Source organism: Ahaetulla prasina, chromosome 1, assembly GCF_028640845.1.
Source record: "Ahaetulla prasina isolate Xishuangbanna chromosome 1, ASM2864084v1, whole genome shotgun sequence".
Taxonomy (NCBI): Eukaryota; Metazoa; Chordata; class Lepidosauria; order Squamata; family Colubridae; genus Ahaetulla; species Ahaetulla prasina.
The window spans coordinates 375946998-375973075 of NC_080539.1; the positions used below are offsets into that span (position 1 = coordinate 375946998).

The 26078-nt window shown below is 46.7% G+C and overlaps 1 protein-coding gene across 4 annotated transcripts in view; it reads left to right on the forward strand.

Annotated features, from left to right (window-relative positions):
• Window positions 1-676: 676 nt before the first annotated feature.
• The window catches only part of PCSK4 (proprotein convertase subtilisin/kexin type 4), a 33343-nt gene continuing 7941 nt past the window's right edge, over window positions 677-26078 (forward strand). For 2 of the 4 annotated variants that reach the window (XM_058163694.1, XM_058163695.1), the window contains exons 1-13: window positions 677-909; window positions 2982-3086; window positions 8651-8746; window positions 10392-10520; window positions 12279-12355; window positions 13470-13558; window positions 15184-15356; window positions 16667-16879; window positions 18344-18444; window positions 19733-19836; window positions 21219-21336; window positions 22787-22975; window positions 25231-25355. In XM_058163694.1, the coding sequence (XP_058019677.1) occupies window positions 751-909; window positions 2982-3086; window positions 8651-8746; window positions 10392-10520; window positions 12279-12355; window positions 13470-13558; window positions 15184-15356; window positions 16667-16879; window positions 18344-18444; window positions 19733-19836; window positions 21219-21336; window positions 22787-22975; window positions 25231-25355 (1678 nt within the window). In that variant the 5' untranslated portion in view covers window positions 677-750. The remainder of the gene's footprint in view (window positions 910-2981; window positions 3087-8650; window positions 8747-10391; window positions 10521-12278; window positions 12356-13469; window positions 13559-15183; window positions 15357-16666; window positions 16880-18343; window positions 18445-19732; window positions 19837-21218; window positions 21337-22786; window positions 22976-25230; window positions 25356-26078) is intronic. The other 2 variants (XR_009152778.1, XM_058163696.1) reach the window with 1 other exon arrangement.

A 26078-nucleotide genomic window follows, 5' to 3' on the forward strand; every position in this document is an offset into this window, starting at 1 on the left:
AGCTTATTATTTTAAAAGTTATTTCCTATCTGGAGAATGGCACCTAGATTTATCTTGAAAACTTTGTGCTACTTTACATCCAGACTGGGGAATAAACTGTAAGAATTCATGTTTCCTTGGTAACTTCATGGACAGTTTTCTTGACACCCAAAATTGGATTTATCAATTTATCCCTGCTTTTTCTGGAGTTGTTGCTAGGCTAGAGCTCCGGGATTTCCACGTGGCCTCCCATCCAAGAAGCTCCTCCCCCTTCCATTCATTCAGGGAGAGATGGGTGACCATGATCCATTTCAATGAAAGTCTATTTATTATGTCTTACAAAATGGTAATAAAATGGCCTTACCTTGTTAGAACCCTTCAGCTTTTAGTGGATAACAGAAAAAAAATAAATACAATAATCCCTTTAATTAACCCTGGTACTATCACAGAGGTATCTTTCAGCAGAAACCACAACTCCCAAGAGCCTTTGCGGCCAACCAACATTTCCGCCCCCCCCCAGCGCCTTCTGGCCCGATAATCCCCAATCTCCCGCCTTGGCTTCCTGTCGCCATGGCAACCAGGCGCCTCCGAACACATGGAGCGCGCCCAGCCGCTCAGGGTCTCCCGGAGGCGGTCGTGGAGTGCAAATCGAGGCCCAGGCTTCGAAGGGGCCCTAGGCCGCGTTGATGTATAAAGGGCAGGGCTCTCGCCCGTCCTCCTCCGGGTCGTCCCGTGGCGTTTGAGCGGGGGAGGGCGGGAGCGGCCTCAGAAATGGGCGTCTGGATGCTGCTGCTGCTGCTGCTACTGCTCTGCTGTGGAGCCTCCAGCACCGCGAGCATCTACCTGAGCAGCTGGGCCGTGCTGGTCCCGAGCGGCGCCCAAGAGGCCCAGCGCCTGGCCCGCAGGCACGGGCTGCTCTACCTGGGCCAGGTGCGTCGCCGCCGCCGCCTTTCCAACTCTTGGGCCTGCTTGAGGCGGCGAGGTAGCCTCTGAGCATACGCAGAGGGCCTTTGCAAGGAAAAAACCAACAACCACCACCCAGCCTTTCCCCCACCTCACCTTTTCTCTGGCAGGGGGTTGCGTGGGTGGGTAGACTGCCTCTGCACTTGGAGGTTCCATCAAATGAACATGGCTTGGTGGGAATGGGGTGGTGGTGGCGGTGGTGGTGAGGCATTTAGGCATCCAAGAAGGGCCCTGTGTTCGTATTTGGTCCCAGAGGGACATTATCAACCCCCACCCACCCACCCAGTCCTTGGGGTGCCCCCCCCCCGCACCAGCACTCAGGTATACTGCTCCTGAACATGGAGGCTCCACTTAGTCAGGACAGCTACCAGCTGGTCCTCTGCCTCTGGCAACTCTTGACTCTCTCAGGGGTGTCTTCTGCCCACCCCTCCAAACTTGGAGGGGGGGGGAAATGTCACACCTTCAATTATTGGACTTTAAAAGGGGTTTTTTATTTTATTTTATTTTTATTTTGTTCTATGTGGGGGTGCTTTGAAAGGAAGCTTTTGAGAGAAGAGGGAAAAGGTGCTTTGGGGGGGAGCTTGTAGCCCCGTTTCCAGCCTTCGTGGTGGTGGGGGCCTGTTTTGAAGTTGGTGCCGGGGGGCTTTTCTAAAGTGGGACCCCAGAAGGAGACCCCAACCCGGTCTTGCAACCGGTCAGAAAAGCAAATGTTGTAGGAATTCCTTGCTGCGTATGGAGCCTGTTGGGGTATATATATATATATATATATTCTCCTAGAAGCACGAAGCTGTAAACACCAGCCTGAAGATGACGAATGGGATTTCGTCGAAACGTCGCCAAGACACTTCCAATTTTACGTGGGAGAAAACCCGAATAACCAAAGATAGATAGATAGATAGATAGATCTCATATTTTTTCCTGCTCTCTGTTGGCTCCGTTTTGCATCTCTTCTGGGAGGCTGAAGGAGCAAGGAAAGAGCATGCTGCAAAAAAAATACTGCCTTTTTTTTTAAAAGAAAAGGGGAGAAAAAGGGAAAGGGGAGGGGGTTTCCCCTCAGGTTTTGACCCTACTTTTTGTAAAAAGGCTTGGGGTAAAATGAAACAACCTACCAAAAGTAGAGATGTTTTGGCAACTTAAGAAGCCATCATCCCTCTGGAGCAGAGAGATTATGCATCTGGGGGTGGGGGGTGGCATGGTGGTCTGCAGAGAATAGGGGTATGGACCCCAGGAAATTAGGGGTCCCCTGGCAAGGGAAGGTTTCCTGGGTCTGGGGTGTCTGTTACTGGAGGGAAAAATCTGAAAACCGTGGGAGATGCCAATGCAGCAAATCTTATTTATTTTATTATTTTACTTTAGTTCATCACACAAAAGATGTTCAGACTGCCTTTGGCCTTTCAGTCTCTCTATTGTCCTCTATTGTTTTATTAAATTTATTGGCTACCCATCCTTTTATTCCGAGAGGGTGAGAACAAGAGTCTTGCAATGCAGAGGTCTTGCGTCATTTCTATTAAATCATTTGTTCCCTCTCTCCCTCCTTTTGAAAAACCCAGGCTAGCTCCTTTTTAATCAGATGGATGGGATCTATTTTGAAGGTATGCAATCAGGCCTGGGAAAACAGACCAAGAGGGAGAGAGTTTCCAAGGCAGAGAGGAGAGGAGGGAGACAGATCCCAAGTGATTTTGTGATCTGTGCTTATTTTGCAGCCCGGAAGAAAGGGGCGAGGAAGAGCAGAGGATTGAAAAGAAGTTGCCCTGTGAAATATTTTATTTTTGCAGAGATGTCAATACTTTTCTGGTTGGAATCAGACCGTCTTTTTAGAACCTTCAACTTTTTGTAACATTAAGATAAGTGGATTTCAACTCCCAGAATTCAAAGCAAAGCTGGCTAGGGAATTCTGGGAATTGAAATCCACTATCTTAAAGTAGCCAAGATTGAGAAAAGGTAGAACCTTTTAGCTGAGTTCTTCCTCCATCTCTGTTCATTTTGTGTTTTGAGGGTGTGTCGAAGCTGGGATAACATTTTGCCCTTCTGCATTGCAGGTGATTGCTGGGGAGCCCTTCTTCCACCTGAAGCACAGGGGCATGGCTCAGAAATCTTCAACCAAGCACCGGGGGTGGCATCTCCGCCTGAAAAGAGACCCTTGGGTAAGCCCATAGGCAGAGGGTCTCCTGAAGGCTCTCTAGTCTGACCTCACTTGCACAATACTTAAACCTCATTGGACTGCTGTGGCTATTCGCACCTTCAGAGTTTGCCCTCTTGAACCTTTCTGCTATGGACGGTCTTGAAAAATGCAACCATACCTGTCCTCCTGCCCCCACCTGTTTCTCATAGCACTCAACTCCAAGTGACACACCTGTTTTCTTCATCTTTTCATTATGTGTGTGTGTGTGTGTGTTCCCCCCACCCCCTGCACTGCCAATCCTTTCCCCTCCCATTCTCTCTCTCTCTTTCTCAGGCATTCTGTCACTAAGAGTTGGGGGCTGGCAATACACCTTAAAGGTGGCCTGTTCCTAGGTTATTGGAGGCGAAATAGAATATTTTTTATTAGCTAAGTGTGATTGGACATACAAGAAATTTGACTCCAGTGCATAAGCTTTCAGCGTACATACAAGCAATCAGTGATAAATCATGTTCATAGTCATCGTAAAAATATATTCATCATAAATCATAAGATACAACACTTAGTGATAGTCATAGGGTACTAAATAAGCAATCATCAAAAATCATATACTAGGATACTAAATAGAATAGAATAGAATAGAATAGAATAGAATAGAATAGAATAGAATAGAATAGAATAGAATAGAATAGAATAGAATAGAATAAGAGTTGGAAGGGACCTCGGAGGCCTTCTAGTCCAAACCCCCTACACCACTTCAAACAAATGGTTATCCAACATCTTCTTAAAAGCTTCCAGTGTTGGAGCATTTGCAACTTCTGCAGGCAAGTTGTTCCACTTATTGATTGTTCTAACTGTCAGGAAATTTCTCCTTAGTTCTAGGTTGCTTCTCTTCTTGATGAGTTTCCACCCATTGCTTCTTGTTCTACCCTCAAGTGCTTTGGAGAATAGTTTGACTCCCTCTTCTTTGGGGCAGCCCCTGAGATATTGGTCCTAGTCCTTCTTTTCATTAAACTAGACATACCGAGTTCCTGCGACCCTAAAATAAAATAATATAAATCATAAGATACAAGCAATAAAATTACAGTCGAAAGAGGATAAGGAGATAAGGCTCTGAAGCTGAAGAAGCTTCTTGGATGAAGCGGAATGTCTTTCAAGAAAAACCGGAAAGTCCAGTTGCCTCTTGAAAAAGCACCTTTGGGGTATCCTCAGTTTAGAAAGACCCTAACAAACAAGGAACGCTTCTCTGTCTGGACGCTCTATGAGAAACAGAAAGGAATGCTGAAGCTGAGTTGCCATGCTATGGGCACAGGGTCCCATCAAGTAGAACATTATTTTATCTTACAAAACACATATAGCTGCTTATCCTGCCAACAACAGCCCTGGGCAGTGCACAAAACTAATTATAGAATCCTAGGACTGGAAGGGACCTTGGAGGTCTTCTAGTCCAACCCCCTGGTCAAGGCAGGAATCCTTATACCATCCCAGAGAAATGGCTGTCCAATCTTTTCTTAAAAACTCCAATGATGCAGCGCCACAAGTTTATTTATTTATTTATTTATTTATAATTACATTTCTATACCGCACCATCTCCCGGAGGAGTCAGGGCGGTTTACAGCCAATATTAAAATACCCACACCAATACAATATAAATATAATAAATACAATTAAAAAATATTTACTGGCCGAATCACTAAAACGGTCAAAGACCAATTAAAACCCATTAAAATTTCGCTAAAATATGTTTTAGGCTAGTCCCGCTCAATGAAATAATAAAGTCTTCAGTTCACGTTTGAAGGCCCAGAGGTCGGGGAGTTGGCGTAACCCCGTAGGCAGCTCATTCCATAGGGCCGGTGCTGCCACAGAGAAGGCCCTCCCCCTGGGTGCCGCCAACCTACATTGTTTGGTCGACGGCACCCTGAGGAGGCCCGCTCTGGGAGCGCACAGGTCGTTGGGAGGCAATCGGTGGCAGAAGGCGGTCTCGCAAATACCCCGGTCCTAAGCCATGGAGCGCTTTAAAGGTGGTAACCAGCACGTTGAATCGCACCCGGAAGGCTACCGGCAGCTAGTGCAGGCCGCGCAGGATGGGTGTTATATGGGAGCAACGCGGTGCCCCCTCTATCACCCACGTAGCCGCATTCTGGACTAGCTAGAGCCTCCTGGTGCTCTTCAAGGGGAGCCTCATGTAGAGAGAATAGAATAGAATAGAATAGAATAGAATAGAATAGAATAGAATAGAATAGAATAGAATAGAATTTTTTATTGGCCAAGTGTGATTGGACACACAAGGAATTTGTCTTGGTGCATATGCTCTCAGTGTACATAAATGAAAAGATACGTTCATCAAGGTACAACATTTACAACACAATTGATGGTCAATATATCAATATAAATCATAAGGATTGCCAGCAACAAAGTTACAGTCATACAGTCATAAGTGGAAAGAGATTGGTGATGGGAACGATGAGAAAATTAATAGTAGTGCAGATTCAGTAAATAGTTTAGAATAGAATAGAATAGAATTTTTATTGGCCAAGTGTGATTGGACACACAAGGAATTTTAACAGTGTTTTGACAAAATTTGACAATTTTGAAGTTTGACAGTGTTGATGGAATTATGTTGATTATTATGTTTGACATAATTATATTATTATTATTATAATATAATATAATATTATATTATATTATATTTATTATATTATATTATATTAATATTAATATATTATATTATATTAATATTATTATTATATTATTATATTATTATTATTTATTATTTATTAAATTTTTATACCGCCCTTCTCCCAAAGGACTCAGGGCGGTGTACAGCCAAAAGATAAAAAACATAAAAAATATACAATTAAAACAACAATTTAAAACCGAGCATATTAGAAAAAAAATGGCCAACATTTAAAAAATTTAAAATTTAAAATTACGAACCCTAAAATAATAAAACCCCAGTTAAAAATTTAAAAATATTATTATATTATTAATAATATTATTATTATTATAATTATAATTATATTATTATATTATTATTAAGCATTATTATAGTTTGACAGTGTTGATGGAATTATAATTTACTTGGACTTCAGTAAAGCATTTGATAAAGTAGACCATAACCTACTACTAGATAAAGTAGAAAAATGTGGGTTAGACAGCACCACCACCAGATGGATTCGTAACTGGCTGACCAACCGCACTCAACGTGTAGTCCTCAACGGAACTACATCCACATGGAGGGAAGTATGCAGTGGAGTACCCCAAGGCTCTGTTTTAGGCCCAGTACTCTTCAACATCTTCATCAATGACTTGGACGAGGGGATAGATGGGGAACTCATCAAATTTGCAGATGACACCAAGCTGGCAGGAATAGCCAACACTCCAGAAGATAGGCTCAAGTTATAGAAAGATCTTGACAGACTTGAACATTGGGCGCTATCTAACAAAATGAAATTCAACAGTGAAAAAAGTAAGGTTCTACATTTCGGCCAAAAACAAAATGCACCAGTACCGTATGTGGTACCTTGCTCAATAGTAGTACCTGTGAGAGGGATCTTGGAGTCCTAGTGGATAACCATTTAGATATGAGCCAGCAGTGTGCAGCAGCTGTTAAAAAGCCAACACAGTTCTGGGCTGCATAAACAGAGGATAGAATCAAGATCACGTGAAGTGTTAGTACCACTTTATAATGCCTTGGTAAGGCCACACTTGGAATATTGCATCCAGTTTTGGTCGCCACGATGTAAAAAAGATGTTGAGACTCTAGAAAGAGTGCAGAGAAGAGCAACAAAGATGATTAGGGGACTGGAGGATAAAACATATGAAGAACGGTTGCAGGAACTGGGTATGTCTAGTTTAACAAAAAGAAGGACTAGGGGAGACATGATAGCTGTGTTCCAATATCTCAGGGGCTGCCACAAAGAAGAGGGAGTCGGGCTGTTCACCAAAGCACCTGAGGGTAGAACAAGAAGCAATGGGTGGAAACTGATCAAAGAAAGAAGCAACTTAGAACTAAGGAGAAATTTCCTGACAGTTAGAACAATTAATAAGTGGAACGACTTGCCTTCAGAAGTTGTGAATGCTCCAACACTGGAAATTTTTAAGAAAATGTTGGATAACCATCTGACTGAGATGGTGTAGGGTTTCCTGCCTGGGCAGGGGGTTGGACTAGAAGGCCTCCAAGGTCCCTTCCAACTCTGATGTTATGTTATGTTATGTTGATGCAATAGTCCAGGCGGGAAGTGACGAGGGCATGAGTGACCATGCGTAAGGAGTCCCGATCAAGGAAGGGGCGCAACTGGCGAATCAGGTGAACCTGATAAAATGCTCCCCTGGCGACGGCCGTCAAGTGTTCTTCTAAAGACAGCCGATCGTCCAGGAGAACGCCTAAGTTGCGCACTCTTCCCCTGGGGGTCAGTACTTCCCCCCCAACAGTCAGCGATGGTGTAAGCTGACTGTACTGGGACGCCGGAACCCAAAGCCACTCTGTCTTGGAGGGATTGAGCCGGAGCCTGTTCCTCCCCATCCAGACCCGCACGGCCTCAAGACACCGGCCCATCACTTCGACGGCTTCGTTGGGGTGGTTCGGGGTGGAAATGTACAGCTGCGTATCATCAGCGTACAGATGATAATCCACCCCGAAACCACGTATAACCTTGCCCAGCGGCTTCATGTAGATGTTGAACAGGAGAGGCGAGAGAACAAGTCTGGTAGGGAAACCGTTCTTTAGATTAATTGTTCTGTTAGGAAATTTCTTGAGGGAAAGACAAGAAGTAATGGATAGAAGCTTAACAAATAGAGAACCAACCTAGAATTAAGGAGAAAAAAGGGGGGGAAATGTTTTTGTTTGTTAAAACTTTTTCAATTAAAAAAAAAAAAAAGGAGAAACTTCCTAACAGTGAAGACAATTAACAGTGGAACAACTTGCCTCCAGAAGTTGTGGGTGCTCCATCAGTGGAGGTTTTTAAGAAGAGACAGGACAGCCACCTGTCTGAGATGGTATAGGTTCTCCTGCCTGAGCAGAGAGAGCTGGACTAGAAGACCTCCAAGGTCCCTTCCAGTTCTATTCCGATTCGAGGTTGTTTCTCTCCTTGACTGGTTTCCACCTGTTTCTTCTTGTCCTGCCCTCTGGTGCTCTTCTCTGTGACAAACCCTCAAATATTGCAAGACAGATATCATACGTCAGCCCCTAATCCTTTTCTTCGTTAGGCTAAGCCTACCTAGTTCTCTTAGCCATTTGTCATACAGTTTAACCTCCATCTTTGTGGCTCTTCTCTGAGAGGAGGGAATTCATGGTTCCTTTTTAGGGGATAGCCGAAGAACTGCACAGTGCAAGACTAAACAGAGCCAGATTTTGTGAGTCTTGTGTCCTTTTCGCAGCCGTTGTGAAAGGAAGCGTTAGGCGTGTTGGAGACCTCCTGGCTGGATATCCCAGCCTGTTTGGTTTGGCTACCCTGACAGATAGAAATCTGATCCCAACAAGATGGGGAAGCTGCTGTCCTCATCCTGCTGGTCCCAAAATAAACAACTTGGGCCCGGGGAACAAGCAGATGGTTTACTTTGGTTTAACCTCCCTGGTTTTGGCTCTAGATCCCGTGGTTTGAACAGCAGGCGCTGAAGAGGCGGACAAAGAGAACAGCCACGATTGTCCCCACTGATCCGTGGTTCCATAAGCAGTGGTACATGGTGAGTGGGGCAAGAAAGTGGGAGGATTGGATCCTGCTTTCCCACCGCACCCCACTTCTTTCTAAGGCTTGGAAGACCTCGTGGGGTCCTCGGTGCTCTCTGAGCTGGCTTGTTTTCTTCCAGACGTTTCATTACCCAACTAGGGTACAACATTGAGCTCCTAGGGCACCGGGATCCCACAGCCCACCCCAGTCCCGCTTCCCTGAGGGGTGCCTGGCTGCGCTTACCTCCTCCTCGTGGCGGCTGCTGCTGCTAAGCTCACTCTCCTTGGCCAGGTTGCTCATGGTGTGTGCGGGAGGATGAAGTGCGTGGGCCACTCCCTCTCCACGCAAGGAGACCCGGCTTTGTAACCAAAGCATCCTTAGCGATAGGATGGGAGGCCACCAAGAGAGGTCAGGAGGAAGAGGGCTGGCAAAAGGCAGCAGGGCTGCTGGTGGCCAAGTGCTAAGGCAGGACTTCCCCCAGACCAGTGGTGAAATCCAATTTTTCTTACTACCGGTTCTGCGGTGGTGGGCTTGGTGGGCGTGGCAGGGAAAGGATATGGCAAAATCTCCATTCCCACCCCACTCTGGGGTCAGCCAGAGGTGGTATTTGCCGGTTCTCCAAACTACTCAAAATTTCCACTACCGGTTCTCCAGAAACTGCTGAATTTCACCCCGTCTCAGACCCTCCTTCCCTCTCCTTATAACCAACCAACCTTCCTCCCTCCCTCCATTTTCCTTCCTTCCTTCCTTCCTTCTTTCCTTTTCTTCTTTTCTTTCCCACTTCATTTTCCTTTCTTTCTTCTTCCTTCCCCTCTTTCCTTCCTGTTCCTTCCTTGCTCTCTTCCCATCTTCCCTTCTTTGTCTTTCCCCTTTCTCCTTTCCTGTCCCTTCTTGGATACTCAAATGCAAAAGGGGAAACATTTCTCGAGGCCTCCTTGCCTTGTGATCAAATGCCACTTTTGCTAGTCGTTTGTTTTGCTACCAGACTGCCAGCGAAAAGGGCACAGTGGTTCCGGCTGCGACGGATGCTGTAGATCCACGCCCGGTCGGCCTGTTTCCAGGGTGGTCCCACGGGCCTTGAGTTTGACACCCCAGCTTTGGAGAGTAGGTTGACCCCCTCTTCTTTATGGGAGCCCCTCAAATATTGGAAGAGTGCTGTCATGTCACCCCTGGTCCTTCTTTTTCATTAAATTAGACAATCTCAATTCCAGCAACCGTTTTTAATATATTTTTATATAACTGGTTCATATTTATGATGGTTACAGCATCCCGGGGTCATATGTGATTCCCTTTCGTGACCTTCTGCCAAGCAGTGCGGAAACCAGATTCACTTAACAACTGTGCTACTAATTTAATGACTACGGTGATTCTCTTAACAAATGCGGCAATACAAATTTCGTAAAACGGGGTGAAACTCAATTAACAAATTTCTTAGCAGCATAAATTTTGGCCTCAGTTGTGATCGTAAATTGAGGACTTGCCCGTGTAGGTTTGAGCAATCCGTCTTCTGGACCAGAACTTAAAAAGTGTCGTCCTGGTTCTTCGCGCCAGGCACTTTGGAGCTTTGGGGGTCCTTGAAAGGATTGCTGAGGTCCAAAGCTCATCCTCGGATCTCAGTTCCCTGCACCGCGGAGCCCTCAATCTTATCTTTTCTGTCGTAGAACAACGATATCACTCCAGACCTCAACGTCCTCACCGCATGGAGCCAGGGTTACACCGGCTTAGGCGTGGTGGTGAGCATTTTGGACGATGGGGTTGAGAAGAACCATCCTGATCTTGAGGCGAACTACGTGAGTGAACCCCTACCTGTCGGAGACGGAGGGAGGAAAACTAGGGGGAGGTAGAAATGATCTCAATGCCGCCTTTGGCTGACTGCAGGCCACCAGGTGTGCAGGGGGGAGGGGGGAGTCTTTGCAGGTGTTTTGGCAGACTGATTGCAAATTCTGGCAGGCCTAAGATGAAGGGCGGCATGCAGCGAGCTGAAGACCTGCCTACCAGCAAAGATGGGAAAGGAAAAGAACGGAAACGCATCAAGGAAGTCTCAGAACGTGTGGCTCATCGAATCTCAACAAAGACTCTACAGGAGCAACTCCATAGCAGACAACAAAAAGGACAATAAATGAAGCAACATTGTCATTCCGTTCGTTGCAAGAATATCGGAAAAGATTGGGAGGATCTTCAGCCAACACGACATATGTGCACACTTCAAACCCAAGAATACACGAAGGCAGAAGCTTGTCCACCCCAAGGAAAAAACATACAAAATGAGCAACGTGGTATATGCAGTACAGTGCAGTGAGCCCTGTGCAGATCTGTACGTTGGGGAAACAAAACAGCCACTTCACAAACACATGGCACAACCTAGGAGAACAAACCCATCAGGACTACATTCAGCAGACCATCTTCATTTGAAAGACAAAGGCCACTCCTTTGAAGACAGCAAAGTCCACATTTTGCACAGAGAGGACTGCTGGCTTGAAAGAGGGGTCAAAGAGGCCCTTGAACGGCCCTCTCTCAACAGAAGGAAGGGGATACGACATCCTCTATCTCCAGTCTACAACCCAGTCCTTCCAATAGTTCCAAAAAGGCTCCTCCTCCAGGTGATCCTAAAGACACAGACAAACCTCCAGGTGGCCTCACTGACTTTCCAGAAGAAAGCAAATGACCAGCAGTCTGTTGGATGAGAAGCGAAAGGCCTTCAAAGAAAAACCAGAAAGTCCAGTTGCTTCTTGGAAAAGAAAACACCTTTGGGACGTCAGATGGAAATTATTCAAGCAGAGAAGCAGCCTTAGAACTAAGTGGAAATTTCCTGATGGTGAGAACGATTAACCAGTGGAACGGGAGTTGCCTCCAGAAGTTGTGGGCGCTCCATCAGTGGAGCCCCAAAGGTGTTTTTCCAAAAGGCAGCTGGATTTTGGGTTTTGGTGTGTTATTTTTTTTCTTGGAAGACATTTCACTTCTCATCCAAGCAGCTTCTTCCGTTCCGACTGCCTGGTGGAGAATGGGAATCCGTTCGTCCTCCCACCCCATTCAGAAGGTGTTCATCCCAAAGCGCATAGCTAAATGTCTACAGAGGTTCTCAACCATCCCAGGTCATGGTTGTCTCAAAGGTGCTTTCTTTCCAAAGGCAACTGGATTTCCTTACTTTTTTTTCCTGGAAACGTTTCGCTTCTCATCCAAGGAGCTTCTTCGGTTCTGACTGCCTGGTGGAGGACGGAAGGATTTCTATTCCTTGCAGTCCTCTGGTCGTTGGCACTCCTTCTGAGGATCTCTGAGGCCACTTGGGGGTTTCTCTGTGCCCTCAGGGTCCCCTTTAGTGGGAGCAGGGTCAGTTGTGGGAGTTGAAGGCCCGCCTGTTTTCAAGTTGCTAAGGGTGAGAAATACTGCTGTATTTTTGAACCACCCGACTTCTCATTGGCCTCAACTCCAAGGGTCAACAGCCCAACCCCCTAAAAAAGGGGCTCTCAAAACTTTGTCTCCCCAAAAGCCTGTTTGGAGCCTGACTAGACCTTCCTCCAGTCTGCAAATATGAAATTTCCTCCTTCCAGGATCCTCTGGCAAGTTACGACTTTAATGACAATGACCCGGACCCTCAGCCACGCTACAACAGGTGGAATGAGAACAGGTAAGGGTTTTGGGGGGGGGGAGTGTTGTTTGTGTGTGTGCGCGTGTGCTCCTGGTTGCCCACTCTCTTCCAGGTTTTGGAGATTTTGACTTCCCATTTCTCCTGGCTGGTATGGGAAAGCTGAGAAAGTAATGGGAGAGTTGTAGTCTGGAGTCAGCGAAAGCTTGGCTGCCCCTGGCTAGGAGACATTTCAGAATAATAGGATTGGAAGGGATTCTATGTGATTGATCAACCTTCCTTCCTTCCTTCCTTCCTTCCTTCCTTCCTTCTTTCTTTTCCTCCCCCTCTTTCTTTCTTTCTTTCTTTCTTTTTCTTTCTTTCTTTCTCTCTCTCTCTCTCTTCCTTTCCTTTCCTTTCCTTTCCTTCCCTCTCCCTTTCTTCCTCCTTCCCTTCCCTTCCTTCTTTCCTTTCCTTCCCTTCCCTTCCCTTCCCTTCCCTTCCCTTCCCTTCCCTTCCCTTCCTTTCCCTTCTCTCTTCCTTTCCTTTCCTTTCCTTTCCTTTCCTTTCCTTTCCTTTCCTTTCCTTTCCTTTCCTTTCCTTTCCTTTCCTTTCTTCCCTTCCCTTCCCTTCCCTTCCCTTCCCTTCCCTCATCCTATCCTGTCCTGTCCTAACCTGACAGTTACTTATCTAAAATGGCATAGTTCCTCCTGTTTGAGTAGGGGGCTGGACTAGAAGACTCCCAAGGTCCCTTCCAGCTCATTCTATTCTATTCTAGTTGCAGTGGGCTCTCCGGCACAGCAAACGGATCCTACCGTGTAGATGTACATATTCAGAGACCAGGTTCTGGATCTTCCCGTTTGCATCAGGCCTGGACTGATCTGGTCACAGTTCTCAGTGACTCAGAGAAATTAGCCTGGAGCTTTGCAGCAGGAAAGCAGGATTTGGCCGGCTGAAATGAAAGACCTGCCACCCCTCACGTTAAACCTGGAAGGGCTTGCTTGCTTCCCAGAATTGTGGTTGCTCCCATTGCTGGAGGTTTTGAAGAAGAGATTAGACAGCCATTGTCCGGAATGAAAACAGGGTCTCCTTCTTGAGCAGAGGGTTGGACTAGAAGACCTCCAAGGTCCCCTTTCTGCGATCCTGTTATTCTCTCTTCGGCCCTTTCTTCTTTCAGACACGGAACACGCTGTGCGGGAGAAGTCGCCGCTGCTGCCAACAACCACGTCTGTGGAGCCGGTATCGCGTACGGGGCCAAAATTGGGGGTATGAGTCCTCTCTGTGCTTTTAGAGTAGGTTTGAGCTGTCGGATGCGTCACGGCAGGGACCAGGCAGGGAGCTGGACATGCATGGAAAATTCTGGGTCCGTGTGGCAGAATTAGAACTCCTGTACCTGGAATCCATCATAGCAAGAGGGATGGTTTACATGCCATGTACTTGCTGGCTGGGGGATCCTGGGAATTGAAGCCCACACACGTTAAAGTTTTTAAGAGGTGTGGACTTCATTTCCCAGGATCCTTGCTGACTGAGGGTTTGCCCCCTTTTACGAACTTTCTTGCCACCATTGTTAAGTGTATCGTGGCACTGTTAAATCACCCGGTTGTTAAGTGAAATCTGGCATTCCCCACTGGTCAGAAGGTTGCAAAAGGGGGACCATGTGACACACACCCCCGGGACACTGACTATCATAGATACAAACTAGTCGCCAAGCATCTGAATTTTTCTTGCCTAAACGTAGAGCCTTACTTTTTTCACCATTGAATTTCATTTTGTTAGATTTTGATCACGTGACTGTAGGTGTTCTGTCCCCTCCCTTCCTTCAATACGCCAGCCGAGGCTGTCTGCCAGCAATTTATTTACAGTTGGCCGGGTTTCTTCTGGCAACAAAAGTTCTGGCAACGTTCCTTCACGTGCCAGCCAAGTCCTTATCAAGTAGCAGCGTGCCGACAGACCATTGCCAAGGCAACCAGGAGTCTGCAGGATGATCTAAAATACTCACAAGCAATCCCAACCTTCAGTCCAAAACAGTCAAAGAGCCAGCAGTCCGTAACTTTGTCCAACACAAGGGCCTACGGAGCTCTCTCCCTGCTTTTATCCCCTGTGGGGTTTGGCTCCATGACTCAGCACTCCCTGGGCCTGCCCCACCTTTTCCTCTGCTGTGAATGCTTATCTCGGCATCGCTGTTTCGCATCTAGCCAAGATTGATCGTCAGCAGCTGGTTCTTGGGGCGTTGCCAGGGAGGAGGAGGGATCGGGGGAAAGAGGCCTTGTCAGCTCCTCCTCCTCCTCCTCCTGGCCTGCAGCTGGAATCTGGGACGGTGCCAGGGAGGAGGAGGGTCCGGGGGGGAAGGAGGCCTTGCCAGCTCCTCCTTCTCACTCTCCGAGTCATCCGGCTCCAGGAGGCCAGGCCCAGGGGCTGGAGCCACAACAGTAGAGACGCTGCCAACGGTTGGTTGCAAGTGTGAAAAACGGTCTTAAGTCACTTTTTTCCATGCCGTTGTAACTTCAAACGGTCACTAAATGAACTGCTGTAAGTCGAGGAATACCTGAATTGCATATTTTACCCATTCAGGTTTGTAGGCCAGAGCTGTTTTCTATGTGCTTAAAGGGCGAGGCCATTTATTCTCAACCTTGGCCACTTTAAAGCCGTGTGGACTTCAACTCCCAGAATTCCCAGTGGCTGACTAGGGAATTCTGGGAGTTGAAGTCCACCGAGCTTATAGTTCTAGGAAGGAGGGAGGGAGCGAAGGAGGGAGGGAGGGAGGGAGGGAATGTAACACCTGCAGCACATCTTCCATTCGATTTTCCATTCTGAGCTTTGATAACGGCTGAGAACCAAAGCCGATCAGCCGAGACAAAGGAAAAATGTTGCCAAACATTTTCTCCTTCCAGGCGTGAGGATGCTGGATGGCGACGTGAACGATATCGTGGAGGCCCAGTCGTTGAGTCTCCAGCCGCAGCACATCGACATCTACAGCGCCAGCTGGGGTCCCGAAGATGACGGGAAGACGGTGGACGGCCCGGGGGTCCTGGCCAGAGAGGCCTTCCACAAGGGGGTAGTCAATGTGAGGGGGGGGAAGGGTGTCCCTGCGCTTGCCGGCCCCTGCTTTGGGGGGGGGGGGTTGAGGTTCCGGAATGGGACAACTTGCGACTGCTGATTTGCAATAGAGCCCTGGTTTCGGAGTGGCTAGAATGCAGCATTGCAGTGCTCTGCCCAGTGCCAGTGGTTCGATTCTGTACAGCTCAAGGTTGACTCAGCCTTCTGTCCTTCCAAGGTTGTTATAATGAGGACCCAGATTGTTGGGGTTTGCAAGAGGCTGACTCTGTGAAGCGCTTAGAGGGGGCTGTAAAAGCACTGCAAAGTGGTATATAAGTCTAAGTGCTAAGAGGGAGGGAGGGAGGGGAAGGAAGGAAGGAAGGGCCATGGTGGTGCCTTGGTTAGAATGCAGTATTGCTGGCTAACTCTGCATTCCACTGTCAGCAGTTCAATTCTCACCGGCTCAAGGTTGACTCAGCCTTCCGTCCTTCTGTGGTTGGTAAAATGAGGACCCAGATGGTTGGGGTGGGGCAAGAGGCTGACTCTGTAGCCCTCTTAAAGAGGGCTGTAAAGTACTACAAAGCGGTATATAACTCTAGTGCTGTTGCTTTAGCCAACTCACCCTGGCCAACTTCCCCTGGGACAATTCAATAACTTTATTTAAAATAATTTTTTAAAATGTTTCGTTTCTTGTCATCCCGATTTCATTTTGCCCCTCCTTTTCCATCCTTCCTTTCACGATTCTATTCCACCGTTTCTTTGATATCACCTTAACTTGTGTCCTGCGGCAAGTTTGTTATTTATTTATTTATTTTCATCAAGCATGTATTTTATGACAGATAGAAGTATAAACATAATTATTAACACACGCAAAGGGTACGAATAAAAGAAAACATTAGGACAGGGACGGTAGGCACGCTTCTGCGCTTATGCACGCCCCTTACTGACCTCTTAGGAATGGGGTGAGCTTTACAGTAGACAGTCTAAGGTTAAAGTTTTGGGGATTTGGGGAAGAAACCACAGAATCAGATAGTTGGCTGTGGGGAATTGTCCCGTGGTCCGTTGTCCTAGATCCATCTGTTCTGCTGGATGAGGCCAGCATAAGTTCCCCATTTCTTCTTAAAACTGGAACTGAACCCAGAGTGAACCACAAGGGGCTCGAAACTGTCATAAATACTGAATTTTAACCCCCTGGGTTTGTTGCAACGGTGATAAAGAGTGAAAAAACGGCAGTTTTCCGGCGCCATGAAAACTTGGTGCGGTCACTAAATGAACCGTTGTAAGTCGAGGACATTCTGCATTTTAATGGAGATTCCCCTGTCTGCCTTCTCCCCGCAGGGACGCGGAGGGCTGGGCTCTCTTTTCGTCTGGGCCTCCGGGAACGGCGGCCTTCGGAAGGACAACTGCAACTGTGACGGCTACACCAACAGCATCTACACTTTATCCGTGGGCAGCACCACCGAGAGTGGCCGGGTGCCCTGGTACACCGAGGCCTGCGCCTCCACCCTCACCGCCACTTACAGCAGCGGCACCAAGGGCGAGAAGCAGATTGTGAGACTCTGGGACGAGGGTTGGGCGGGGAAGGGGGTCTGTTCTGTTATCCTGTATCTCTCCTCTCCGCTGAAATGGGAAAGGTATCGGAAAGAGACAAGCGAGTTTTCACACCTGGGCAGGAAAAAGCCAGGAAAAACCTGGCTCAGAACCTGGTACTACGTGTAGTCCTTAATGGGACTGCATCCACATGGAGGGAAGTGAGGAGTGGGGTACCCCAAGGCTCCTTCTGAGGCCCAGGACTCTTCAACATCTTCATAAACGACTCAGATGAGGGAATAGAAGGGCAACTCATCCACTTTGCAGATGATACTAAGATGGCAGGAATAGCCAACACCCCAGGAGACAAACTCAGGATCCAAAAAAATCTGGACAGACTTGAATAATGGGCCCTATCCAGCTAAATGACATTTAATGTGGAGGAAAGTTTTACACCTGGGCAGGAAAAAGCCAAAGGGACAAGTCCACATTAGGTGAGACCTGGCTCCAAAACAGGAACGGTGAGAGGGACCTTGGAGTCCTAGTGGACGATCCCTTCAACGTGAGCCAGCCATGTGCGGCAGCAGCCAAAAAAGCTAACACAATTCTTGGTTGTATAAACAGAGGCATAGAACCATAATCACATGAAGTATTTGTGCCACTTTATAAATCCTGAGTAAGGCCACACCTGGAATTCTGCATCCAGTTTTGGTCACATTACAAAAAAGATGTTGAAATTTTGGAAAAAGTGCCAAGAAGAGCAACTAAGACGATTAAAGGCCTGGAGACTAAAACACATGAAGGACGGTTGCAGGATTTGGGTTTGGCCAGTCTAGTGAAGAGAAGGACTAGGGGGGACATGATAGCAGGAGTCCAGTATTTGAGGGGCTGCCCCAAAGAAGAGGGGGTCAATCTAGTCTCCAAAGCACCAGAAGGCAGGACGAGAAGCAACGGATGGAAACCAATCAAGGAGAGAAGCAACCTGGAAATTTTTTTTTTAAAATTTACATTTATATCCCGCCCTTCTCCGAAGACTCAGGGCGGCTTACAGTGTGTAAGGCAATAGTCTCATTCTATTTGTATATTTACAAAGTCAACTTATTGCCCCCGCAACAATCTGGGTCCTCATTTTACTTACCTTATAAAAGATGGAAGGCTGAGTCAACCTCGGGCCGGGCTTGAACCTGCAGTAATTGCAGGCTGCTGTGTTCTAATAACAGGCTTCTAACAGCCTGAGCTATTACGGCCCTTCTCTTCCTTCTTCCAGAGCTTTTCCTTGGCAGCTCTGAGAAAGTCACAGGCAGTTAGGCCTTACGGATGGTAGGAGGAAGGGCGGGATGGGAGCAAAGCCGCTCCCAGGCTGGTGGTGGGGGAGAACATAGTCACATCCCTGAGGACTAGAGGCTTAAGTGGAACGAGGCTTGTAAAAGAGGAGAAGGGCCTTAACTTCAGTCCCTTCGATGCTGTTTTCGATTCTCTCTCCAGGTGACCACAGACCTGCGACACACCTGCACAGGCAGCCATACGGGCACCTCTGCCTCGGCTCCCCTGGCAGCTGGCCTGATTGCCCTGGCTTTGGAGGCCAAGTAAGTGCCTTTTAGGGGACCTTTGCCAGTTCATGGGGAATTCTGGGAGATGAAGTCCTCACGTTTTAAAGTGGCCGAGCTTGAAAACCATTGCCCTAAACTGGCCGCCTGGAAAGAAACGGGGTGAAAGAACAGAGAAGGTTCCAAATGCTGGCTCCTCAGCTGAACCAGTGGTTAGGTTAGGTTAGGTTTACAGCAGTGGCCAGAATTGTGGAAATCTTTTGGGAAAAGTGTATTTTCTAAAAGTAGCTAATAACACCACTTTATTATTTTTTGGGAGTAGTACCATAAAGTTATATATCAATGGAAAGATAATTTAATCAAGAATGTAATGCAATAACTTATATGAAGGATTTGCTATTGGAATAGCCGTTACAATATAAAGACGAAAAGGGAAACACGTAGAAAAAACAAGACATACAAAAATGATCCCCATGTCAGTTAATGCTAGGTTGGGTCACCTTTAGCATGAATTGTGGCGTTACAATGTCTTCCCATGGAGTGAACCAAGTCTTTTAGTTCTGCAGCTGTTATGCGAAACCAAGATTGAATGATGGCTTCTATTAACTGGGTTTAATTGCTGGGTGGCTTCTGACTAACAGGTTTCTTTCGTCGGCTCCATAGATTTTCAACTGGGTTAAGATCTGGGCTATTCCCAGGCCATTCCACAGTGGAATAGGATTATCTTGAAATGCAAAAAAAAAAAGTGGTGTTATTAGCCATCAAACTGCAAAAACAGACTTTGCCTCAAAAGGTTTCCACAATTTTGGCCCCTACTGTGATGTTATGTTTATGTCATGTTTATGTTACGTTACATTATCCCGTCTTTATTATTTTGACAAATAACTCAAGGTGACCAACATATTCAACACACCTTCCGCGTCTTTTTCTCACAACAGCAACCTGGTGAGGAGGGGTTGGGTGGAGAGAGATGGACTGACCCAAGTCACCCTGCAGGCTTTCATTCTTGAGGCGGGACTAGAACTCACCTTCTCCTGGTGATTGGTCCAGTCATCCAGCTAGCTTTCGTGGCTGAGTGGGACTAGAACTCACTATCGCCTGTTTTCTAGCTGAGTGCCTTCCCCACTAGCCCCAACTGGCTGTCCGTATCACAGATGTGTGTGTCCAGTCACACTTGGCCAATGAAGAAGTCTAGTCTAGTCTATATGGGCAGAGGAACCTGGGGGATCTGCCCCCCTCCCTCCCACCTTGCAGGACACACCTTATAGCAAAAGTCTGGATGGTTTTCTCTCCCCCCCCCCACATCCTCCCCCCTTTGTGCTTCTAGCCCAGCTCTGACCTGGCGAGACATGCAGCACCTGGTGGTGAGAGCTTCCAGCCCAGCTCACCTGCAGGCGGACGACTGGGTCCTGAATGGAGTCGGGCGCAAAGGTGAGACTGGGCCCAGGTGAGGGTGGCTGTGTCCTCACAGCCAGCCACAGGAGACCCTCGCGCGCACGTGTGTGTGTGTGTAACAGCAACAAAAGAATCAAGACGGCAGCCACGAAGTTTCCGTTGAACTGGGCTTTCTCTGCCCCTCCTCTAGGGAACATTCGGAGATCAGAACGGTCCCCAACTCTGTCCTCCTTTCATAAGTCCCTAAAAACCTGGGGTGCCGAGCCTGGGGCCCCGAATGTATGAAGGGCCCCCTTTCCCTGGCCCACTGTCTCCGCTGCTGGGTGTATTTATTTAAGGTGCTTCTCTTGTTTTTATTGTTGTTATTACAATGGTCTTTTTTAGCATTTTTGATTGTAATAGATATATTTTTGAATTGTAAAGCGCCCAGAGTCTTTGACTGCGATGGGCGACCGTAGAAATGGAAGGAACGAATGAACGAACGAACGAATAAACCGAAGCTCTATCTATTCTGTACGATGCCCCTCTTACCTTGTGCTAAGATGGGTGGCCTGTAAAATGTGTTTGTTTGGATTTTTGTTTGTAAAATAATAAAATAAAATATCAAATAAATAATAAAATAAAATCAATAAAATACAGTATTGAAGTAAAATAAAGTAAAATAAAATACCAAACAAATAATAAAATAAAATCAATCAAGAAAATAAAATTCATAAAATAAAATATAAGATAAAGTAAAATAAAATATCAAATAAATAATAAAATCAAAATAAAATCCATAAAATAAAATATAAGATAAAGTAAAATAAAATATCAAATAAATAATAAAATCAAAATAAAATAAAATATAAGATAAAGTAAAATAAAATAAAATACCAAATAAATAATAAAATAAAATCCATAAAATAAAATAAAATCCATAAAATAAAATATAAGAAAAAATAAAATATAAGAAAAAATAAAATAAAATAAAATATCAAATAAATAATTAAACAAGTCAATAAAATATAATAAAGTAAAATAAAGTAAATAATAAAATGAAATGAAATCAATAAAATAAAATAATAAAGTGAAGTCAAATAAAATCGATAGAATAAAATAAAACAGTAAAGTAAACTAAAATTAAAACGGGCAAATCTTCAAGGGCCCCATTCTGGCTGCCATCTTGACTCTTTCAACCACATCAAAAGCGTGGGCATCCCTAGACAGCTGCCTCACGACTTGCGACCGCCATTGCCAGGCTTGATGACAGTCGTAAGTCGAGGACTCCCCGCTGTGTAGAGCCATAGTTCCTTCGCGTCCCCTGGGGAAGGAGCCCTTTGCCCTGGCAGCCCGGTGGTCCTCGGGGTGCCAGCCCTCCTGGAGGGCATCGGAAGGCCAGGCCGGTTTCCCTGAGCAGCTCTTTCTCCTCCTCTCAGTCAGCCACTACTACGGCTACGGGCTCTTGGACGGCGGGCACTTAGTGCGGATGGCCAAGAGGTGGCAGAGGACTCGGCCTCAGCGGAAGTGCTTCATTCAGGTGGTCTACAAACCAATGTAAGAAAGCATTGGATTCTCTCTCTCTCTCTCTCTTTCATTCTTTCTCATCCTCTCTCTTTCTGTCTCATCCTCCTTTCATTCTCTCAATCTCTTTTCTCATTCTTTCTCTCATTCTCTCTCCTTCTGTCTCATTCTCTCTCACATTCTCTTTTCTCATTCTTTCTCTCATTCTCTTTCTCTCATTCTCTCTTTTCTCATTCTCTCTCTCTTTCTTTCTCATTCTCTTTTCTCATTCTTTCTCATTCTACCACTCTCTCTCTCTCATATTTCTTATTCTCTCTCTCTTTTCTCATTCTCTTTCATTCTTTCTCATCCTCTCTCTCATCCTCTCTCTTTGTCTCATCCTCTCTTTCATTTCTCTCATTCTCTCTCCTTCTGTTTCATTCTCTCTCTTATTCTCTTTTCTCATTCTTTCTCTCATTCTCTTTTCTCATTCTTTCTCATTCTCTCTCTCTCTATCGCTCTCTCTCATATTTCTCTCTCATATCTCTTATTCTCTCTCTTTCTCTTTTCTCATTCTTTCTCATTCTCTCTTTCTCATTCTCTCTCTTTCTCTCATTCTCTCTCATCCTCTCATTCTTTCATTCCCTCTCTCATTCTCTCAGCCCTTCCTATTCTCTCTTAATCGTTCTCATTCTCTCTCTCTCATTCTTTCTCGTTCTCTCTCTTTCTCTCATTCTTTCTCAATCTGTCTCTCATTCTCTCTCTCTCTCTCTCACTCATTCTGTCTCAGTCCTTCTCATTCTCTCTCTCTATCATTCCTCCCCTCTCTCGTTCTCTCTCTCTCACCCCCCCCCCCTTCTCTCCTGATACACACCCAAGCACTTTATAGAATTCCTGTTCAGTTTACACTAGAGCCTCTAATGCATGTGCACCACACCTTAGAGTCAGACATGACTGGACTGGGGAAACTTACCTTCACCGTGACCTTGACGGCCATGGACTTCGTAAGATTCTGGAGCTCATCATCTAGCAAAACTTTTCTCCCGCAAAACTGCAGGAAGTCCTCGGCTTTACAACGCTTCCTTTAGGGACCATTTGAGGTTAACAACGGCCCTGGAAAACAAATGTGACTTCTGACCACCTTTTGCACTTAAGACCCTTGCCGCATCCCCACGGTCCCGCAATCAAAGTTTGGACGCTTGGCCTCTGGCTCATATTGATGATGGTCGCAAGGTCCCCGGGGTGACGGGATCCCCTTGGGTAAACCTTCTGACAAGCTAAATCCTTGGGAAAGCCGGATTCGCTTCACAACCAGGTTACTACCTCCAGGGATTCAGTTAACAACTGTGGGCAGGAAGGCCGTAAAATGGAGCACACCTCGCTTAACAACCATGCCCCAGATGTTTTGGGCTCAGTTGTGGTCGTAAGTCGAGGGCTACTTAGTATTTAGGCCCTTCCCGAGCCTTGAGTTGAACCCCGTCTTCCTTTCTTCGTCTTCCGGCAGGGCCATCGGTTCACGGCTGTCCGTCTCGCAGAACGTCTCGTCCTTCCCCTGCCTCCAGAGGAGAAACCGAGGCATTCGTTCCCTGGAGCACGTCCAGGTGCAACTGTGGCTCACTTACAGTCGGAGGGGAGACCTGGCCATCTCGCTGACCAGCCCCATGGGAACCACCTCCACCCTGGTGGACGTCAGGTGAACCTCTCCCCTCCCACCCACCCACCCACCTGTGTGTTTGTGCAAACCGATCTTCTCATCCCCCACCCCCCCTTCCGACAGCGGTGGTGGGCGGAAAGCCCTGCAGTCCCCCAGCACCAATGGCCCCAGTGGGAACCCTGGTTCCAGCTGGCATCTGTTTATCATGGTTGCAATATGTGGGGAACGGAGGCTAAAACGTATGAAGGACGGTTGCAGGATTTGGGTTTGGCCAGTCTAGAGAAAAGAAGGACTAAGAGTGGACAGGATAGCAGGATTCCGGTATTTGAGGGGCTGCCCCCAAGAAGAGGGGGGGTCAAATTATTCTCCAAAGAACCAGAAGGCAGGACCAGAAGTGACGGATGGAAACTAATCCAGGAGGGAAGCAACCTGGAACTAAGGAGAAACTTCCAAACAGTGAGGACAATTCACCGGTGGAACGGCCTGCCACCAGAAGTAATGGGTGCTCCATCACTGGACCAGTCACTTGTCTGAAATGCTCTAGGGCCGTGATGGCGAACCAATGGCACACATGCCACAGCTGGCACATGGAGCCCTCTTGGCGAGCATGCGAGCCGTCACTCAGCTCAACTCCACTGCGCATGCGGATGCGCGCCTCCCGGCGGCCAGCTGATTTTTGGGTCTCTGCCGCACATGCGTGGGGCACATGTGGGAGATGCATGCTCATGCGTGGAGGGGTCATACACGGGGGGCGGGGGAGTGGCGCCCCTCCTGCAGCCCGTTTTTGGTCCCAAGAGGCTGCAGGGAGGCCTACTAGGCCGAAAATAGGGCATTAGATAGATAGATAATAGAATAGAATTTTTATTGGCCAAGTGTGATTGGACACACAAGGAATTTGTCTTGGTGCATATGCTCTCAGTGTACATAAAAGAAAAGATACGTTCATCAAGGTACAACATTTACAACACAATTGATGGTCAATATATCAATATAAATCATAAGGATTGCCAGCAACAAGTTATAGTCATACAGTCATAAGTGGAAAGAGATTGGTGATGGGAACTATGAAACGATTAATAGTAGTGCAGATTCAGTAAATAGTCTGACAGTGTTGATGGAATTATTTGTTTAGCAGAGTGATGGCCTTCGGGAAAAAACTGTTCTTGTGTCTAGTTGTTCTGGTGTGCAGTGCTCTATAGCGTCGTTTTGAGGGTAGGAGTTGAAACAGTTTATGTCCAGGATGCGAGGGGTCTGCAAATATTTTCACGGCCCTCTTCTTGATTCGTGCAGTATACAGGTCCTCAATGGAAGGCAGGTTGGTAGCAATTATTTTTTCTGCAGTTCTAATTATCCTCTGAAGTCTGTGTTTTTCTTGTTGGGTTGCAGAACCGAACCAGACAGTTATAGAGGTGCAAATGACAGACTCAATAATTCCTCTGTAGAACTGGATCAGCAGATCCTTGGGCAGTTTGAGCTTACTGAGTTGGTGCAGAAAGAATTATGGGTGCCAGCACGTGTGTGTGCTGTCATGCTTGCGCTTTCGGCACACTACACACTACACACTCGGACGAAAAGGTTACCCATCACTGGTATAGGGGCTCCTGCTCGAGTAGGGGGTTGGACTAGAAGACCTCCAAGGTCCCTTCTAACTCTTTTATTCTGTTATTCTGATAACCTCTTCTCCAAAGCACCTGAAGGCAGGACAAGAAGCAATGAAGGGAAACTAATAAAGGAGAGAAATTGTATTCTATTCTTTTCTTATTCTTATTTTTATTCTATGCTTCCATGGTTCTAATCCTGTCAAGCATGTGTAATTGATGTTATCCTGTTATCGATTGCCTCTAGCCTGCCTTTCTTAATAGATTCCACTTAATCTATTAATAGATGCTTAATATTGTTTCTACTTTTCTCAATGAGTGGGGTTAAAGGTCTTGCCCTGCCCTTCTTAATCCCATCACCTGGAGGCTGAAGGTGTTTTGTGTGGGAATAGGCTTGGCCCTATTCTTCCTTAATGGGCACAAAATCTCCGTCTCTAAAGACTTCAGGCATCTGCTGCAGGCTATTAAGAAAGTATTTGGGGGCTGCTTTCTGCCTTTATGAACATGTTTCTCCATTTCTCCTTTGGGGAAATACAATCCTCTGCCTCTTTTAATATTCCCCAAAATATTTCATTCTCCTAGGAGGGGCGGGGGTGCCTCCCCACATATTTTTTGTTTTAATGCATCTCACTAACTGCAACAAGGGGATGGAGGGGGCGCATTTCAATGTGAACCGCATGTTTTGCTCACTGCTAGGCCCTATGACACCAGCAGAGAAGGCTACAAGGACTGGTCCTTCATGTCGACCCACTACTGGGATGAAGACCCCCAGGGCACCTGGACCCTCCTTCTGGAAAACAAGGGCGATGCGTATAACGCAGGTACACCGTGCAACCGGACCCCAGTTTGGGTGACATCTGTTTTCTCCTTCACTGATTCTTTCCCAGCCGTTTTCTACGTGCTTAAGGTGAGACCAATGTTCCTCAACCTTGGCCACTTTAAAGCTGTGTGGACTTTAAACTCCTAGAATTCCCCAGGCCGCTAGGCTACACATTTCCTAAGGTGTGCTGCAGATCTATCTTTCCCTTCCTTCCTTCCTTCCTTCCTTCCTTCCTTCCTTCCTTCCTTCCTTCCTTCCTTCTTTCTTTCTCTCTCCAATTCATTCATAGAATTTTAGGCTGTGTGGACTTCAACTCCCAGAATTCCCCAGCCAGCCATGGGGAATTCTGGGAGTTGAAGTCCACACAGCTTTAAAGTGGCCAAGGTTGAGAAAAAATGGCTTCGCCCTTTAAGCACATAGAAAACAGCTCTGGCCTACAAACTTGAATGGGTAAAATATTCAATTCAGGTAGTCCTTGACTTACAGCAGTTCACTTAGTGGCCATTCAAATTTACAACGGCACTGAAAAAGGTGACGACTGTGTTTCACGTGACCGTCCAAGTGAGCAAAATTCAGACGCTGAGCCCCTGACTCAGTGGTGGGATTCAGCCAGTTCTAGGCAGTTTGGCCGAACTGTTTGTTAAATTGCCAGTTCGCCCTGCCCCTTGCCCCTCCCCTCCCCACCATTACTTACCGGTGTCGCGGCATCGTTTGTAAAATTGCT